Below are 15,508 nucleotides of genomic sequence, written 5' to 3'. Positions count from 1 at the left end.
TGAAATCCCCAGATAAACCCAGTGGCGGGGCTCTGACAGCGAGTCGAGATGGAAAAGCTAGTTATTTATTCTGCTGACATTTCCCTAGCCCAGCTGCTGCTGTCATACATGTAGTCCAGTCAGAGATGAAGGATGGCTTCGCTTTGGCATATTGCTGTGGTGCAATGGTGTGCATTTATTATTCACACAGCTCTTTCCTTCTCGTCGCACAGGTGTATAACCCTCGTATTCGAGTCGAGTCGCTGCTCGTAACGGCTATTAGTAAGGCTTCAGCCCAGCAGAGAGCCGGTCGTGCCGGACGTACGCGCCCAGGAAAGTGCTTCCGGCTCTACACCGAGAAGGCCTACAAGACTGAGATGCAGGTTTGTGTAACGGATCATTACTGCTGTAGGCATCTGGGAAGCGGTTTGATTATATGCCAGCGATGTTGGTTGGGTCATTTGTTGATCAACCAACAGATGGACTCAGTGGTCAAAGCAGACACTGGTTCCTTCAAGTCTTTAGTAGTTCAAGCCTCTTTTCTGTACACACGTACATATGGAAAATATCCATATCAACTTAATGAGTTTGAATATTTCCTCAGGAGCTGCAACTTGATGGTATTCATAGAAAACATCAGCTAATTTGTTTTCCTTTTTCTTTATCCTCATTTCTCCTGTCAGGATAACACATACCCTGAGATTCTCAGGTCGAATTTGGGCTCTGTGGTGCTACAGCTCAAGAAGCTTGGTATCGATGACCTAGTGCACTTTGACTTCATGGACCCACCAGGTATAGAATAAAGTTTTGAGTTTGTTCCTCAGTGTCTGATACTATAAAATGGTTCTGCGTTATGGGGCAGCACACTTCCTCACATAAACGGACTGATATTTCTGAGTCTTTGCTTTGATCGTATAATTGCTTTTATGCTATATGAAGACTGATGTGGAAATTCATTAAAACTGCATGATGACCAGACTTGTAGTCGCTGAATATTAACGACTGGAACATTTCCTTGTGATTGGCTCATCATCTTTTCTGAACGGTTCATGACCGTAAAGATCTCTAAATTCACCCTTAAAATGCTGTCTTATTGAAGCTTTCTACTTCTTGAAATACTGATACATTTGACTACTTAAAACCACCTAACTAAATGTATGGATGGGTAATATAAAAGACAACATTCAGTATCATTTAGGGCTGCCTACAAATAAGATTTTTCTGGTCGACTATTTGTCATTCACTCAAGTTGTTAATCGACTAATTGCACATTTATATCAGTTTAATTACTTAAAAAAAATATGCTGAGGAGAGTACTAAACCATAATGAGGGTTTAATAGACCCCTTTTTCGCCGACGTCACAGTTACGTCACGGCGCTAGCTGGAGGCAAAACAAAGTGAAAACTGGAGGCGGCCAATACAAACCAGCACAGATTCGGCTACATAATAAGGAGCTTAAATTATTTTTACTATTATTAAATGTCATCTTGTTGTGTTATTTGGTGCAAGAATTGATGAAAAATGAATATGCTGTATCTGGATTTTTTATTTCTAGAAAATATTCACATCATTAAAATCGCACTGTAATGTATTGTTGTCGTCTCGGCGCTGGCTCGGCAGAACTGCGGATCATACACACAAGTCTTGTACAGGACCATATAGGCATCTAAAGATTTATATGCCCTCAGTTTCTCTTTATGATCGTTTTCTCTAAAAGGTAGGTGTAGAAGTCAGGCCACTCACCTGAGGTAACGTAACGTTAATCCTGTCAGATCGCCCATGCATTGAAACCGCGTGTAGGCAAGCTAACAATACTTGCTAACTAGCGTTAGTGAAGCGGCCAGAGGGATCGTTCTGCCTCCACCTAAGCTCCGCCCACAAAAAACGTTTTTGGATAGTGACATGGAGTTGGTGTTCCAGGTGAGGTCTTCTGTGATATGCACCCCCAGAAATTTAGTGCAGCTGACTCTCTCCACAGTCGAGCTGTCGATGGTCAATAAGGGGTGGTCAGCCGAGTTTCTCCTGAAGTCTATCACAACCTCCTTTGTCTTTCCCATATTGAGGGACAGATTGTTAGTGCCACACCATTCAGCCAGCTGTGCCACTTCCTCACGGAATGGCATTTCATCATTGTTGCTGATGAGACCTACCACTGTTGTATCATCAGCGAACTTGATGTGGTTGGAGCTGAACTTGGCAGTACAGTCGTGGGTCAGCAATGTGAAGAGCAGTGGACTGAGCACACAGCCTTGTGGGGCACCTGTGCTAAGTGTGGTAGTGCTCGAGGTGTTGTAGCCAACACGGTCTGACTGAGGTCTAGTGGTGAGTAGGGTTGGGTATCGAGTATCGATTGGAACCGGGACTAACTTTTCGTTTTTCCCGGAATCGTTCAAAAGTTAAAATTTCGATTCCTAGTTTCGATAGTCACAGTCCGCCGAGCGGAAGAAGAAACCGCTGAACAACACCAACGAAGAAGCGTCTACCGGAAGTGTTGGCATAACCACGCGAGCCGAACATGAGTAGCTTACGTCGGCGGTCCAAAGTGTGGCTTCACTTTTCTAAAAATAACGAAATCTCGGCAAAATGCAAAATTTGTGACAAAAGGAGTATTTGTGACAGAAGGAGTATTTCCTTCAGAAAGGATTATTTCCTTCCGAAAGACCGTTGGTTAGCAAGGTTAGCTAAACTTTTTTGACCCTGCCTCTTAAAAGAATCGGAATTAAGAATCGTTAGGAACCGGAATCGAAGCAAGGAATCGGAATCAGAATCGTTCAAATTCAAACGATACCCAACCCTACTGGTGAGAAAGTCCAGGATCCAATTACAAATGGAGTTATTGAGGCCCAGCAGGTTTAGTTTATTTATGAGCTGTTGTGGAATAATTGTGTTGAATGCCGAGCTGAAGTCAATGAACAGCATTCTAACATAGGAGTCTTTATTTTCTAGGTGGGTTAGAGCCAGGTGGAGGGTGAAAGAAATTGCATCGTCCGTAGAGCGGTTTGGACGGTATGCAAACTGAAGCGGGTCGAGTGTGTTGGGCAGGCAGGCTTTGATATTATGCATGACTAACCTCTCAAAGCACTTCATTATGATTGAAGTCAGTGCTATGGGACGGTAGTCGTTTAGACAGGACACAGGTGATTTTTTTCGGTACCGGAATGATTGTTGTGGATTCAAAACATTTGGGGACGACTGCCTGGCGCAGCGAGGTGTTGAAGATATCTGTAAGCACATCATATCTGTAAGCACATCATATCTGTAAGCACATCGAAAGGCGAATGTTTGGATTTTCCTGCCCAACATACTGTGATTACCACATATAACCCCCGTAAACAACCTGTCACTCACGGACTGCGTGACTGCCGACTAATGAAATGTTGGTTGAATAAGTGTCTTCTAGTCAACTAACGTTTAGTCGACTATTGGGGGCATCTCTAGTATCTTTATGCATTTGTTCGGAAATATCTTTTAAAGGATAGTTCACCCAAAATTTAACATTTTTGTGTTAACTCACCCACAAGTTTTTGATATTTTAAAGATATTTCAAAGAATGACGGTAAATCAAACAGTTCATGGGCCCCATTGACTTCCATAGTACTTTTTTTTCCATACAATGGAAGTCAATGGGGCCCATCAACTGTTAGGTCACCCATATTCTTCAAAGTATCATCTTTTGTGTTCAGCAGAAGAAAGGATTTCAAACTGTTTTGGAACAACTTGAGGTTGAGTAAATGTTGATACTTTTCATTTTGGGTGAATTATTATTATTTTTTTTTAAGTGGGTCATTATATAAACAAGGCAGTAAAATAGATTTGTAGATAAATTAATTAAAAAACAAATGAAAATGTAGTTAGTGACTATTCATTTATATAATCCAATGTAACGATACAAAGTACTAATAAAATGATATCTCTCTCACACACACACACACACACAACAAATATGCTGAAACTAATATAGGTCGTTTAGTTGATTTCCCAGGGTACCATAGCTTATGGATTTGTCTACCTGTATTCAGAAAGCACGGGATTAGATGCACACGAGGCTAATTGAAAACAGCAGGAATTTGTTGCACTGATGCTGCTGATGGAAGGCATTTGCCTGGTGACATTTGCCAAATACTCGCTTAAACGTTCCTTACTTTAATGTACCTTTTAGCTTTCCTTTTCATTGATTTGCCTTCAGTTAACACATCGGCACGTTCCCTGTTACAGTTCATTTCTGATGTGGTGTCCGCAGTGTAAATTACTTTTCCAGGCTGGCTCGCTGCATGGCATCTATTCTTAATTATTGGCCAAAACGGATTACTTGCCTTAGCACAAGAAATGGGAAATGCTACATCCTTTCAAAACAAATAGAAAAAGTATTTTATATATACAAGATCAATACTTGTTCATAAAAACAAACTGACCACTGCACTTTTTTTTTTTAAATGAAGTTTTCCTGACTCATTGATGAAGACAGCCACAGTCTTTCATCCTATTCAGCAAACTTCTCCAAACCTTAGGCAATGCTAATTTTCAGTTAACATGCAACTGGTCATTAGAGCCAAACTCCCTAGAGCCAAAGGTCAGTAATTGAATTTGTTGGTGTGTGACCATTGTTGATGCATTAAGTAGAGCTTCCTCCCTATAATTGAATTAGTGGCGCTGCTGTTTGGAACTGCTTGCATGTCAGATGAAAAATTAGCCCTCTTTGTCTTGAATTAAAAGTTAGTTGTTGTCCAAGGGACCACAGCCACAATGTTTTTAATGCAAACCGATGGCTTTCATTTGCCTCTTATGTTGCTTTTTTATATACCTCCAATGTAGCTAATGCAAGTATCCTATATTACTTTTGCTTATGCTTGGGATTAGAATGAGTGAAATGTATCATTTATGATAAAATTGTAATTGTTGATTTTAACAATGTGCCTAGTGTCAGTGAGTGCACAAGTATTGGATATAGGGCTGGGTACCGAGTTCGGTACTTTTTAGGTACCAAACAAATTGCCTCAATTCTACCGAGTATCGAAACATCTTGTTTTTCGGTACCAAATTTCGGTACCTAAGTGGTTAATCTTGTCAACGTCAGTGAAACAATAAGAATGCTGCATGATTGGGTGTGGCGGAAAACACTAGTTTACGCGGCTGCCCAAAAACGTAGCTTGTCGCACATGAGGCTGTAGTGTGTGTGCGTGTAAGCGTCCCAACCCAGATAGATAAAAAATATGTGGAAATGATCCAAAGTGTACCTATGTGCATGATTCAATGCCAGAAGCACGCGATGCAATATTTTCCACAAGATAATTGCCGTCAAGTCCAGTAACACGGTAAATCTGATAAGCGCACAGACACTTGAGAGTAGAAAGTTTATCCATGATGAGAAATAGGCCTATAGACGGTCAAAATATGTCTAATTTTAAACGAAACAATTAGAAATAAATAGTTTGATTACCTAATCCATATAGGTGCGCGCATTCACTACTGCAGGAATGATGAGTCAGCATCGCCATAATCATATTTGCTTCCAGCACACTTATTAAACACTTGTTCATTAATAAACAAATAATAAAAAAGTAATAAAATATATCCTTGCTGTTGCTTCCCGACACATTGATAATCATTAGGCTAAAGTTGCCAGTGCTTTGCGGCAAGCTTCATGTGTGCTAAGCGTGAGGCATAAATCCCCCCCCCCCCCCCCCCCCCCAGCAGGGTTGGACTGGGACAAAAAAATCAGCCCTGGACACTTCATCCAGACTGGCCCACTCTGCATGTAAACACACACACACATCTATACGTACATTAATCTGCATGTAAAATTACTGATTAGATTTTATTTATCAAAAAGCAAGAAAAAAACTATTAAAATAAGGCTTTTATAAATTTTATAATGCTTTTTTTAAATAATTTTATAGATTTTATAAGGCTTTATTGTAAATAACTGGTCTTAATTTATGTGCTGCTTATTATTCTAGAAGAAATATTAATGCTTAGGCTATACTATATAAACTATATTTCATGAGGTGCAACATCACTGCCAGGACCTACAGAAAAAAAAAATATATATATATATATATATAAGTATTATCGTCCAATTATTGTCAAACAAAAATATTTTTTTTTTCATTCTCACACACCTACTCGGAACACTTCCGACAGCCTGTGCAACTACCCATGCCATTTTCCAGTGGCATAGTTTAATTGACAAAAATGTCAGTTTATTATTGTATTGTAATATAATATTTTTCTGGCAGCTCCTGAGACCCTGATGCGAGCCCTGGAGCTGTTGAACTATCTTGCAGCATTGAATGATGATGGGGACCTGACGGAGCTGGGCTCCATGATGGCTGAGTTCCCTCTCGACCCCCAGCTAGCCAAGATGGTCATTGCCAGCTGCGAGTTCAACTGCTCCAATGAGATCCTGTCCATCACCGCAATGTTATCAGGTAGTATGTGCTCATGTACACACATGACCCCTGCATATGAATTATTAGAGAAGAATGGCTATGAAATATGAATGCTTTGTAACTCACTCATTATCAATTAGAAGTGTGTAGAAGCGTATCAATTTTAAGTTGCCAAGCAAGTTAATCATAAACAACCTGCTTATGCTTTTAGCTGCTTGGCTGATGTCATTTTATAAAACGACTCTCAAAGGAAGGACTCACAAACAGTCAAGTCTCTTAATGTGTCGCATTGTAAGACTGCTAAATCAGAATGGAGCTTGAGCTATTAAATGTCTGTGATGCAGAGGGGTGGGGGAGAGTAGGACATAGGATACAACCACTTAAGACAGGGGTGTCCAACCTAGTGTTGTGATATTTCGATACGTGTCGATACTGAAATATTTGAAACGGTTCCAATACTCTTTTTCTGCAGTATCGATACACCCATCCAAGCTGCATGTTCTCGGTTTCCTCCCTTCGACAGTGAATTGACACACCCACCCTCCGCTCACGTGGCTCGCTTGTATTGCGCATAATTTTAGTAATTCCAACAGGTTTCACACTCAAACCAAAAGTGCACACACCACTGATCTAAAAAAGTGCCGTTCACATAAAGCCGCCTCTCAAACAGTTTACAAATACCAAATTGACTTATTTTTTGTGGCTTGTTGCAGTCTGTTTTCCCCAATGGTATCAAATGCTATCAAATATTGATATTTTTCAAGGTATCGTAAGTCGGAAATTTCAGTATTGTGACAAAACTAGTCAATACTTTGTTTAAAGGAGGCCAGGATCTAACTGGATCACACTGCAATGTCTTTTGGTCAAACTTAAATGATCTGTGTTGCGGGTTCAAACAAGTAGTGCTGATCCAATTTTGTCACGTTTAAGGTTCCCCATACACAACGGAATTGGCAGCACTTATTAGTTATCAAATTGTATTCTTTCACGGTTTATTATGCGTGTTGGGACACGTGATATATTTTACCAGACAAACTTTGGACACCCCTGGCTTAGGAGCTATCGCTTACTAGCGCTTTAGAGGTTCAAGCTTTGTTTGACACATCTGAACTGACCTGAGTAACCCTTCACACAATTCTGGGTTCCAAATCAGCTCCTTTTATAATCTAAGATAAAAAAAAATATATGAAACTCACAGTTTCCTATTTAAAAAAAAATCTAAATATACATTTTAAAATATTTAAAATAATTAACTCAAGATTTATGGATTTGAACTGCATATCAAATTTACTTCCATTTTGATTCCCGTTTTAACGAATTTATAAGGAACTTAAATCTAAATTAAAAATTTAGTGACGTATATTCGCCAGTCATAAATGAAACGGGTAAGCTTTCTGCACTCAAAAAATCATTGTTTAGCTATACTGTGAAATCTAAATGAATGCAAATGCAATTCAAATAAATAAAAATTTTGGCCTAAGTATTTTTGTGTAAATGGCAGCATGTATTTAAAATGAACGTCATTCAGGTTTGACTGTGCCGAGTGACCTTGTCCCCCCCAGGAAAATGATCAGACCACAGGTTTAGCTTAATTTCCCACTGCAATAATTTCTCTCTTCCAAAAAGGCAAAACGAAAAGCCGAAAGCAGAAGCTCTCCCCCCACCCCGTCCTACCATTTGGTGTAGTCTACCCTGTGCCGTGCTCTAGCCTCAGAACTAGGCCTTTTGTCCTGTCTGGGTGAACGCTTGACTCATCCCTATGGGCGGCTATGTTGGGGCCCATACCAACCTTGTTTAGTCCCACAGTGCTTTGTGCGTCCCACCGAAGCCAAGAAGGCAGCTGACGAGTCCAAAATGAGGTTCGCCCACATCGACGGGGACCACCTGACCTTGCTCAACGTCTACCATGCCTTTAAACAGAGTACGTATACACGCACATACACTTGCATCTTATACTCATGTGAAATGATTCCCTCCCCCCATTTTTAATTAGCCTAATTGCCTAAATCTATTACAACTAATTTCAGGTTGTTTTTGTAGGTGGCTGAAAATCGTAATTTGTTTCATCAAAATCAGTGCCTTCGAGGCACCATGGTACTAAAACTGTTCTGAAAGCCACAGCGAATTATGTGCAGTTCATTTCTCACTTTAGCTTCCATATTTTCTCAAACTCTCATGGGGTTTCTTGCATCTCACTCGTTCTCTAGTTGTCGGTGCTTATTTGAAACATTCTAAAAATCATGAGAGTATGTTTGTGTTCATGTGATGCTGACAAGTTTGACGTTTCGGCACTTCGGCACAAAAAAAGTCCAGTGAATTTGTGTAAATTGTATAAACCCTTTCAATTAGAACCAGATTACATAATTATTGAAATCAGCAGAAACAAGTCTACAATTTTAACTTGGGGATCAAACCTTTGATATTCATGATGCATCTTTTTTCACCCCACAAGGAAGCCATTGGTTAAACCATTTTGTTTAGGCTATTTTGTTTTGTTTCAATACACAATGTTAAAGTGAAAAGTATTTTATATATATATATATATATATATATATATATATATATATATTTATTTTTTTATATATATATCTTTATTTGACATGGACATACAATTACATTGGACGAGCCATATGCATTTGTTTTTAGTGATTATAGCATACATGCTAATTTTCAACACCTGTCCACGGGAGGCTTTTGAAAATAAAATAAAATACATTAACAAGGGAGAAAAAATAAATAAATAAAAAATAAAAACAGCAAGTATCAGAATCAGAAAGTATTAGTAATAGACTATACATGTGAGCACTGTTTAGTTTTCAGCCATTGTTTCAGTCCTCTGCTATTCACAACACAATTCAGCACACAAATGTAGTTGATTTGAAATTTCATTATTTGACATTTTCATGTATTTATATAGAAGTACAATAAGAAAAATATTATGTTAAATACTTTGTAAATGGATAATTTTTTTCAGTTAATATGCTGTTTTATTTTTCCTCATAAAAATGGTTGTTGTGGTCAATTCTAGAGTGTCAGCTTCTAGTATGCGTTACCCACTTTTAATGACAATTAGGTATTTAATTGCTTTATACAAATGTTGCAGTTCTGCTTCTCTGGGTTTCTGAGGGTTGCATTTCTTCCAACCAAACTATATGGGCCAATAGCTGGTATGCTCACAATATTTCTTGCATTCTTAGTAACACTCTACATGTATAAATTGTTCTGTCATTATTAGATGATAATTTTAAAAGGTGACACGTAAATATTTCTGACTTCAAGCAAAGCCATTTGTAGGTTGATTCCTACGAAAGGTTCTGAGACACTGTTGGCTTGAGTTTAGGGTGGTACTTTGCCAGTAGAAGATATGGAAAAGTGTGTGGAAAAATGAATTCAATTTTTGCGACCTGAGTGCTGCAAACGTTACTCACTTTACCTTAAAAATGACATATTTCAAAGATTTCAAGATTTGACAAGATGCATAATTAGCAATTTAGAAGTTTATAGATGATTTTGTAGTCCTGGTCTGCTTGTATGTTGCCCGTAACCTGGTTTTAACATGTAACCTTTCTATTCGAAGACCACGAGTCTGTGCAGTGGTGCTATGATAACTTCGTTAACTACCGCTCACTGATGTCGGCTGATAACGTGCGGCAGCAGCTCTCACGCATCATGGACCGCTTCAACCTGCCACGACGCAGCACAGAGTTCACCAGCCGAGACTACTACATCAACATTCGCCGAGCTCTAGTCACCGGGTTCTTCATGCAGGTGTGTTTGTTTTTAAATGTGACAAAAATATTCGCTTACATTTCTTTAACCTGTTAACTGTCAGTATCCTACGGAGCCCCTCTAGTCCCACTTAGGCAAAAAAAATTAATTATAACTATCTCATGGCCTCAAGATAGTAACTTGTGGCCTCAAGATATTTACCCGTGGCCTCAATATACTATCTCGTGGCCTCAAGATAGTAATTCGTGGCCTAAAGATAGTATCTCGTGGCCTCAAGATAGTAATTTGTGGCCTCAAGATACTAACTCGTGGGCTCAAGATAGTATCTCGTGGCCTCAAGATAGTAATTTGTGGCCTCAAGATACTATCTCGTGGCCTCAAGATACTAACTCATGGCCTCAAGATACTAACTCGTGGCCTCAAGATAGTAACGCTTGGCCTCAAGATAGTTACTCTTGGCCTCAAGGTACTAACTCGTGGCCTCAAGGTACTAACTCTTGGCCTCAAGATACTAACTCGTGGCCTCAAGATACTAACTCGTGGCCTCAAGGTACTATCTCGTGGCCTCAAGGTACTATCTCGTGGCCTCAATATAGTAACTCGTGGCCTCAAGATACTAACTCTATCTTGAGGCCACGAGATAGTATCTTGAGGCCACGAGTTACTATTTTGAGGCCACAAGATATTTATAATTAAATTTTTTTTTTGCCAAAGTGGGGCTAGGGGGGCTCCGTAGTGTCCTGATGGCAGGACGGTTGGCACGCTTTTTTTTTTGCCTTTTCCCCCCACAGATTTTAGTAATCATCATAAAGTAGATATAATTTGAAAGGTTAAACACTCAAAATTCTTCACTGAAAACTATTTTGAAATGGGAAATTATGGAAAAGGTACTTACTTTTCAGTAGGCTTAATTTTTGTGAGACCAAAAACAATTTAGGAACACAATTGGCTGTCTTTTTTTGCCATTTATCCCAAATGATTTTGTGTGAAATAGTTTAGTTGACTACTTCTGATTTATATAAACCATAACTTTTTTTTTTTTTTTGAAGTGCTTTCACTTCTGCGATAATCTGCTGATGGTCTATAAATGGAGACAAATAGGTCAATATTTTAGAGACTTGGGTCATTCTTCAAAAATTTTCATGAATTACAACCATTCAAGTTCAGATGCTCAAAAAGGCAGAGGGTGACAGTTTACAGGTTATTGAACAATGTGAAAAACCCGACCCAATGACATTTTTCATTCCCGCTAAGGTTTTGATGCTGAGTGTTTTAAATTGCAATTTGAGAATCCATGCATTTTGTTACAATTTACCAAAAATACATTTCTCTACACAATGTCCATTGCCATAAATATCGAGACCGGACCAGTTAGAATAGATCCCACTCTGTGTCAAAATGACGGACAAAATGAAATCAACTATTCTGTTTATAATGTATATAGTCACAGCTGAAGTGGTTTCAAGACAGGAACGCCATTTAGCCATGATCATTTATAATAGAACAGCCTTGGATGTTCTTATAACTTAAGGATTTATTTAAAGGGATACTCCACTTTTTTGGAAATAGGCTCATTTTACAACTCCCCCAGAGTTAAACAGTTGAGTTTTACCGTTTTCGAATCCATTCAGCTGATTTTCTGATATTTAGAAGAATATCTGTAACCAGACAGTTTCTGGTTTCTACAGATATTCTTCTAAATATCAGAAAATTGGCTGAAAGGATTCGAAAACGGTAAAACTCAACTGTTTAACTCTGGGGGAGTTGTAAAATGAGCCTATTTCCAAAAAAGTGGAGTATCCCTTTAAGTCTTAGTCCACTCTAGTTTTTTTAATCCTAAAATAAAGTACAGCTAGTTTTAAAGTAGAGCTTGATTTCTCCTTTTATTCTCTGCCTGAATTAAAAGATACTGTGTCTGTTGGGAATGGAGAATCACTGAGGCTTGCTAATGTAATGCAAGGCTTTCTATCAAAGTGTGACCATTTAATACATACAAGAAATCAAGGCAATTTTCGTCCCACGTAGCGAAAATAAATGACGTTTTTATCGAGTCGCTCTCCGGGAAGGGGGTACCTGAAACAAGTGACCTGACTAGTTGAATTACTCCATTAATATTGAAATATTTGTCAACATTAACCTTTACTGGTGAGACAAATTTGCACCTTGGTGCACGAATTACCGGGAGTTGCGTTCCCGACATCTCTGTTTGAGTCGGCCGTTTATTGAGACTGATTGCCCGGGTTAATCTCGACATCCTCACACCGCCTGTGTAGGTGCTTGAAGAAACGTCAGTGTGTGCGCTTTTGGTTTGCTTGTGGTTGATTTATTTGTTCATTTGCGTGTCTGGTTTTATCAGGTTGCTCACCTGGAGCGCACCGGCCACTATCTCACAGTGAAGGACAACCAGGTGGTCCAGTTGCACCCTTCCACCGTACTGGACCACAAGCCCGAGTGGGTTCTCTACAATGAGTTTGTGCTGACCACCAAGAACTACATCCGCACCTGCACTGATATAAAACCCGAATGGTAAGCTAAAACATGCAAATGCAGAATTTATTTGTGCATTGTTGGCATAGAGTAAACGTTTTTTTGCAACAAAGAAAGGAAAAAGTTTGTAAACATTCTGTGTACCGTCTCATCCTGCAGGCTGGTGAAAATCGCTCCGCAATACTATGAAATGGGCAACTTCCCTCAATGCGAGGCTAAGAGGCAACTGGAGCGCATTATTGCTAAACTTCAAACCAAGGAGTACTCTCAATACTGAACCTAACCGAACGGTATAAGGACTATACGTTTTGAATTCAGTATGCGCTGTGCAATGCTTCTGAGGTTGCACATCACACTTTGTCATTTAACATTAGATTTCTGTCGGTGTTTTTTGTTTTGATTTGTCGTCAAGATATATTTTTTTATAACTCTTTGCTCCGAGCGCCGCCGTGCATTTTGGCACCTGATAAAAACAGTTAAATTGGTCAATTTAGGCACTAAGGATTGATTGGGAGCAAATGCTTAACAGGGATACCACCATCAACTTTTTTTTTTGCATGAGCATTCATGTGGATGTTGACATTCCTTATTGACATTGAGAACTTCCTGCTATGTTATTGAGTAGAAAAGTCCCTGTTTATTCTGTAAAGGAGCTTTTACTTCAATAATAAAAAACCCTTGATATCAGTCATGCTTAATCAAGTTCATGCATACTATTATTTTTGTTGAATAAAAATAAAAGAACCAATTATACAAATAGTAATACTTACTGCATTAGCTTATGAGGAGGCCCTAAATTGCACAAATGGATTCACAGCTTTGCAGTTGCCGTCAAAATAAAGAAGTATAGACCATGATGTTTATTAATGGTTTGATGGAGATTTTTAAAATGAGTTCCTTTCAGTTATTATTTCTATAAATCAGTGGTCATCTTTGTTAGGGTTAAGATTAGGGCAGTCGTGTTAATGTGCTCATTTATGAGGTTAATTGCATGTTTTACAACATTGATTTTAATCTTATTCAGCCGATTTGGGATTCCAGCTGTTTCCTTCTGATTTCTAAAGACTAGTCGAAGAAATACTTTGACCCATGAATAGATGTTTCACACTGCAACAATCCAGTATATGGGCACTTGTTATCTGTTAATGATGTCAGAAAAAAAATATTGAATGCTATTTGGAGCACAAAATATTATATTTAAAAAAAAAACTTTGTGGTTGATTTGAGATCATTCAGTTAATTTTCTGTTCTGTTCTGTTAGTTCTCTGGTCTCTTAATTTTATTCAGTTTGTATGCCTTGTTACTGGATTTTTTTTTATTACATTCAATAAAGATATTTAAAATTAAAAAAAAAAATTAGATGAACTTAATAAATGAAGATAAAAATAAGAAATGTTGGCAACTTAAACTAATAAAACAAGTTAACTAAACAACTATATATATATATATATATATATGTATATGTGTGTGTGTGTGTGTGTATAGTTATCTATATAGTTGTATAGAATGCATCCATTGTATATAGCTTTATGTATAAGTATATATATTATATATACATGCATGCACATATATATATATATATATATATATATACATGCATATATACACATATATATATATATATATATACACACACACACACACACACACATATATATATATATATATATATATATATATTATTCTAAAATAATTATACATATAGAAATATTCAATTGATTTGAAAATAAATACTTGATACTCAATACTCAACTTCTGGTGAGTTTTTTTTTTTTTACAGAGCCTGAAAGAGAAAATGTAAAAAAACTATTGAAGACCTGCTAGGCGTGTGATGGATACAAGTCATTGATTAGCCCTTGCCCTTGGAGTTCAGTGACATCAATAAGTAAGAAAAGGAAAGAGTGTGGCTGTCAATGTATCTAGAGAAGGATGTCCTCAAAACCGGAGTGGCCATTCAAGGACGGCACTGAGAGGCCACCAAGAGGCTGGTGACCAATGAAGGACTTACAAGCTTCAGTGGCTGAGATTGGAGAGACTGGATCCAACAACTGTCATGTGGTTGCTTCACCAGTCACAGCTTTATGGAAGAGTGACAGAGAGAAGCCACTGTTGAAAATGTCATATGACATCTCTGCTGCAGTTCGCCAGAAGGCATGAGGAAGACTCTGAAGCCAGATGGAAGAAGAAACTCTAGTCTAATGAGACCCAAATAGAGCTTTTGGCTATCTAACTAAATGCCATGTTTGTTGCTAGCCAATCGCTGCGCGTTATCAGAAATGCACCATCCCGACCATGAAGCGTGGTGATGCTGCGGGGAACTTCTCTGAAATCATTGCAGAAAAACACTGGTAAATCCTGGAGGAAAACTCGATTCAGTCTGCGACACGTGCGACTTGGGAGTTTTCTTTTACAGGTCAATGATCCCAGCATGAAGCCGTTACTCAGGGAGTCCTGAAGTGGCCAAGACGAAATCTAAACAAAAATGCTGTCCATTCACAATATTCATTAAACCAGACTGAGCTTAAGCAGTTTTTCCAAAGAGGAAGGGAACGGAAGCATCGCAGTGGGTGACTGAGATTCATCCCTGTGAAACACTTCAATAGGCACTTCAACTAAGGAAAGTTGCTCCATTTAGAACTGAAATCAGTTACTGAATTGGAGCTTAAGGCGCAAAAAGGATGGAGAATGCAATTCAGATTTAATGGTAAGAAGTAGAAATGTGATTTTCTTTAAAATTAATCTTAAAGGTGCAATATGTAAACAAATTGAGTATCTATAAACAGAAATGCAATATGACATCCATAACTGTTTTCAATAGAGGGAATGCGCATGACGTCACCGTCGGCCGGAGTGCCTGCAGTTACTCACAGTGGGTGGCAAAAAGACTGAGCGGCTGTATGTTGTCAGCGTGAATGCCGCGAGA

The 15,508-nt window shown here is 38.5% G+C and overlaps 1 protein-coding gene across 2 annotated transcripts in view; it reads left to right on the top strand.

The window, feature by feature from the left end:
* Positions 1-13,272, top strand: part of dhx15 (DEAH-box helicase 15) — a 47,334-nt gene extending 34,062 nt beyond the window's left edge. For both annotated transcript variants that reach the window (XM_039669664.2, XM_039669663.2), the window contains exons 8-14: positions 213-362; positions 663-771; positions 6,217-6,408; positions 8,168-8,290; positions 9,947-10,137; positions 12,455-12,624; positions 12,745-13,272. In XM_039669664.2, coding sequence (XP_039525598.2) covers positions 213-362; positions 663-771; positions 6,217-6,408; positions 8,168-8,290; positions 9,947-10,137; positions 12,455-12,624; positions 12,745-12,862 — 1,053 coding nt within the window. In that variant the 3' untranslated portion in view covers positions 12,863-13,272. The remainder of the gene's footprint in view (positions 1-212; positions 363-662; positions 772-6,216; positions 6,409-8,167; positions 8,291-9,946; positions 10,138-12,454; positions 12,625-12,744) is intronic.
* Positions 13,273-15,508: the final 2,236 nt, after the last annotated feature.

Source organism: Pimephales promelas, chromosome 1, assembly GCF_988280905.1.
Source record: "Pimephales promelas chromosome 1, fPimPro1.hap1.1, whole genome shotgun sequence".
NCBI classification, from domain to species: Eukaryota; Metazoa; Chordata; class Actinopteri; order Cypriniformes; family Leuciscidae; genus Pimephales; species Pimephales promelas.
This window is presented reverse-complemented; position numbering and strand designations above follow the sequence as displayed.